The following is a 4,757-nucleotide window of genomic DNA, read 5'->3' on the forward strand; positions in this document are numbered from 1 at the left end:
CACCGAGTCATCGCTCATCTCAGGTGGCCACTGAGTAGACCTCACTGGCATGCTCCACCTCGACCGGGGATTCGACCCTAACGGGAGTTGCGTCATCGGGGAAAGCCATAATCGCTAGGTTGTTCGCCATAATGTGTGCTAAGAAGTACCAAACCGTTGCAATGCCAAAACCTTCCCATGATATTTAGCAGTATGTATGTGGGATGTGGAATATTTTGTTGTAGAGAGTTGATGTTAAGAGATTGAGTTGTCAATCATCGCCTACGAAAACAAATTTTAGGGTTCATCCGTTCAGAATACTTGTTTCAGACTTTCAGTGATTCAGGCGTTCAGGCGTTCAGGTGGGGTGTCATCTGGGAAAGAGAACCCAGCGCCATCCCTCTCCCCTCCTCCTCGAGCCCGCCATGCGCACGAGACCAGGTCCCTGCCCGCAGCCGAGCCGGCGGAGAGCGCGGGCGATGAGCGGTGGGGCACTTCTCGCCGACGGCAGGGAGCCGCCGCCCGGCCGGACCACCATCCCAGATCCGGCCGCCGCCGATTTGGGGGGAGGCGGCGCGGTGAGGCCCGAACAAGGTGACACTTTCTTCCCCACATAGTCGCCGCAATGTTCATTTCGAATCGAAGCCCTCCGCCGGAATCCGGGTGGCTAATTTGATGGTTTGAGTGTCGGAGTTCGATTCGATCTGGTTCAAGAATCCTTCCCTGAATCCAGTCCGGCCGGAAACCTGCTTGTTCACTTCCCCGTCGGTTCTTGGCGGCTCCGATTGATACTCTACTCCGCCTCCGACACAGCCATGGCAGGTAGGTAGAGTCCAGCTACAGATCCCGGCCATGATCCATCGACGCAGTTATATACTGCAGGCAGGTAGTCTAGTCACGAGGCAGAGAAAAGCAGAGGGGCAGGCATCGTCTCGCTCTCGCCGCCGAGCAACGACAAGGTTTCGAGCGATTCTTTTCGGGGTCCGGCGTCCGTCATGGCCCTCCGGCTCGCCCAATCCAAGGTCTTCTACTCTACTTCCTTTCCCCGGTGTGACCCTGTTTCTGAAACTGCAACTGCGAGCGACTGTCTGTCGACGTTTTAGACTGCCGGCTCCCGTAGCTGTTAAATTCAACGTTTGCTTTTCTGAATGCTGCTTAACCCTCGTTGGTTTTTGTGTCACAGGCTGCAATGCATCTGGCAAGGCGTGGGCTGGCGCGTGTGATTTCCAACGCGCCGGCTTCTTTCAGGGCAAATGCAGCTACCGGCGCAGGTACCTCTCCGTCGCTCGCACGCTGTTCGGTTTATTGTGCCCAGTATATCATGTTCTTGATCATACAAACATCTCATTATAATCTACATATGACTTGTTGGTACTTGATTGATTCTTACGTACCATGGAGGAACTAGTTAAATCTCCTTTCTGTTAACTGATCAGCTCTGTGGATGCTTACTAATCCAGGTAGCATTGTTCGTCGCCTGCACTCTGGTGCTGCTTCTCGTCTCAGAGACCTCAACAGAATGGGCCTGCACTCTGGCGCCGCTTCTTGTCTCACACACCTGAACAGAAGGGGCCTGCACTCTGGCGCCGTTTCTCGTCTCACACACCTGAACAGAAGAGGCCTACACTCTGGCGCCGCTTCTCGTCTCACAGACCTGAACAGCAGTGATCTAGAAAGAGTTATATACAACTTCGAAAGCCAGCCTTCGATGCATTCCAAACCTTCTGCTCTCTCAGAGTATGTAAAGGCCCTCGTCAGCCTCGAGATGCAAACTCAAGGTAGGTGGCTTCCGTTTCTCCTTAACCCGCGCGTACGATTCACCAATTTATCATTATTGATGATATGCAATCTGTTTACAACTTGTTTCTGCTAACTGAATTGGCAGGGGTGGAGGGCAGTCAGCTCCTGTCAAAGGACGGCACTCTGGGCACAGCTACTGCACCGCTCCACATGGTTACAATGGAGAAGGGCAAGATATGGAAACTGCTCTGGCCCACCTTTGGGACCATCGCTGCTGCCGGCCTAGCTACTGGCCTTGCGACCTATGGCGGTAAGGTTCTTGGTGACAAGGTGTCTGAGAAGGTAATTGAGGCTGCTGATCAGGGCCTTGTAGTCTTTGCCGGCAAGATTCCGGCTGAGCTCTTGGGCGAACTGGAAGACGAGTACAGTGGTGTCGAAGAAGCAGGTGGTAAGTTCAGTGGTCAGAAAACAAAAGCTGGTAATTTTGGCAGTTTGAAAGAGGTAACCTCGACCACCACGAAATTCCGTGATGTAAAGGGGGCTGACGAAGCCAAAGCTGACCTCGAGGACATTGCTCACTACCTACGAGATCCCAAGGTGAGTGTGACCATGACACTGCCATCAACCTTCATGCAGGTCAGCGATCGTTTGTTTCCTCGTGGCTAACCCAGTTTCACATGCTTTCTTTGCAGCGTTTCACGCGCCTTGGTGCCAAGCTTCCAAAGGGTGTTCTGCTCGTGGGCCCACCTGGCACAGGGAAGACCATGTTGGCGAGGGCGTTGGCCGGGGAAACCGGCGTCCCGTTCTTCACGTGCAGCGGCAGCGAGTTCGAGGACAAGTATTATGGTGTTGCCTCTAAAAGAGTGAGGGAGCTCTTCAGTGAAGCAAAGAAGCGCTCCCCTTCCATAATATTCATCGACGAAATCGATGCCATTGCTGGTCCTAGAAATACAGAAGATCCAATGTGGATGAGGCATACCCTGAACCAGTTGCTTTCTGAGATGGATGGCTTCAAGCAGAATGATGGGGTCATCGTGATCGCCGCGACCAACTTCAAGGAGTCGCTAGATAAAGCCCTCGTCAGGCCTGGGCGTTTTGACCGTCATGTCCAGGTTCCTCTTCCAGATGTCGAGGGCCGACGGCAGATCCTCGAGTCTTATATCTCAAAGGTGGCATATCCCTCTGTCCCCAAAACTATTTGCGATCTACTCCCTCTGTTACGGAGGGAGGGAGTATAACGTAAGACTTAACTTTGACCATTTCTGTGTACTTTTCCATGCAAGCAGGTGAAAGCCAAGGGTGTGGATGTGTTGACAATCGCTACGGGGACACCTGGGCTCTCAGGTGCAGACCTTGCAAACCTGGTGAATGAGGCCGCCGTCACCGCTGCCAAGGACGGGGCGAAAGCTGTTACGATGCATCACCTAGAGTATGCCAAGGACAGGATCATGATGGGAAGCGAGCGCAAGTCAGCGGTGATACCTGATCATTCCAGGAAGATGACCGCGTACCATGAGGGAGGGCACGCTCTTGTTGCTATCTTCACGGACGGTGCTGACGCTGTCGACAAGGCCACCATTGTTCCCAGGGTGGGTGCTCTTGGCATGGTGATGCAGCTGCCGGGGGAAGATGCCGAGTTTGAACTCTCGAGGAAGCAGATGCTGGCGACTCTGGATGTCATGATGGGCGGGCGGGTGGCCGAGGAGCTTATAGCCGGAGAAGGCGGGGTCACCACTGGTCCCTCAACTGATCTAAGCGAGGCGACTCAGCTGGCGACCGACATGGTCACCAAGTATGGCATGGGCAAGCGGGTGGGCCTTGTTACCTATAGCAACGGCGGTGATGCTAGCGGTGGCAAGGCAACCAACATGAGCGGGCGGATGTCAGAACTGGTTGACGAGGAGGTGAAAGAATTACTGGACAACGCTTACAAGAACGCCAAAGCGATTCTCACGGATCGTAGGAAGGAGCTTGATGCGCTAGCCAACGCCCTCCTGAAGGATGAGACTCTCACTGGTGACCAGATCAAGAAACTAGTAACAGGAGGTGGAAGTAAATGGTTTTGACAATAGTCCTACAGATTGAACAGACAGTTTGGTCATGTCTCTTCTTCTTTTTGGTTCATTATTATAGCTGCATACACACAAGTGTAAAGAAGATGTACGAGCAGAATGTCTCTGACCTTTTGTTCTTCCTAAAATACTCTGAATTTTGTTTCTCAGGTCATAGATGTGTAATCCAACTTTTGCATATTATGTTCTGATTAAGTAAATAAATAATGTTCACAGCCTTAGTGAATAGGTTATCTGTGACCGAGCACAAGGATGTGTATAAGTGCAATTTTCACAGCCTTAGCTATTGTTCTGCTTTAAACGAGCTTATTAATTGCAGTCACATCAACTAAGTAGTGTTTGAGAATGTTGATTAAAATAATGTTCGCAAGCCTTTGCCAAACCTATCGAAAACTATCAGAAAACCACACCTAATCCATCATGTGAAGTGTTCATATATTCAGCTGATTTGTCCAAACAGTTTAGAAAATATTATTCATTTATCAAGCTGTAACTCATCAAATTACAAAAGCCACATAATTCGCCGAGTGAGCTGTTAAAATTGTAGTTTATTTAGATGTCCGGTTTACTTTTTCTGACTCCATTTTTGGACAGATAATTAAAACTGCCCAAAGAAATTAGAAGCCGGCTACAGAAAATCACACACAATTCAACGATATATGTGCAGTCTTAATTTCATGACATTTGTTTCTCAAATATGAAAAGAGTGTGGTGTTTTGCATCTTATGTCTGTAAAAGTCCTGCTTTTGGAACTCAAGCATGTACCCCAAGATTCTATAACCCGCTCTAAAACAAATATCCATGCCTTTTTCAATCGAATATGGTTTATGTTACTGATCACAAGGATATATAATGTTATTTCGTAGTCTCCTAGCTAAATAAATCATTTCCTAGCTGCAAAACCTACATAAAGAGAGAGGACGCGACTGGTGCCACTGTCAAAAACGAGGAGACTAGGTATAGACC

General features: G+C 49.9%; 1 protein-coding gene across 3 annotated transcripts; it reads left to right on the forward strand.

The window, feature by feature from the left end:
* Positions 1–294: 294 nt before the first annotated feature.
* Positions 295–3,943, forward strand: LOC123123714 (ATP-dependent zinc metalloprotease FTSH 5, mitochondrial). 3 transcript variants are annotated; one of them, XM_044544288.1, is made up of 7 exons: positions 296–573; positions 793–1,001; positions 1,163–1,250; positions 1,440–1,757; positions 1,865–2,316; positions 2,412–2,888; positions 3,006–3,943. In XM_044544288.1, exons 2-7 carry the CDS (start codon positions 975–977, stop codon positions 3,783–3,785), a joined length of 2,142 nt encoding a protein of 713 aa, XP_044400223.1. In that variant the 5' UTR covers positions 296–573; positions 793–974; the 3' UTR covers positions 3,786–3,943. The 3 variants fall into 3 exon arrangements, with proteins under 3 accessions (XP_044400222.1, XP_044400223.1, XP_044400224.1); XM_044544287.1 differs by having other exon boundaries at positions 295–1,001; XM_044544289.1 differs by lacking the exon at positions 793–1,001.
* Positions 3,944–4,757: the final 814 nt, after the last annotated feature.

The sequence above is a fragment of the Triticum aestivum genome, chromosome 5D, assembly GCF_018294505.1.
Source record: "Triticum aestivum cultivar Chinese Spring chromosome 5D, IWGSC CS RefSeq v2.1, whole genome shotgun sequence".
NCBI lineage: Eukaryota > Viridiplantae > Streptophyta > Magnoliopsida > Poales > Poaceae > Triticum > Triticum aestivum.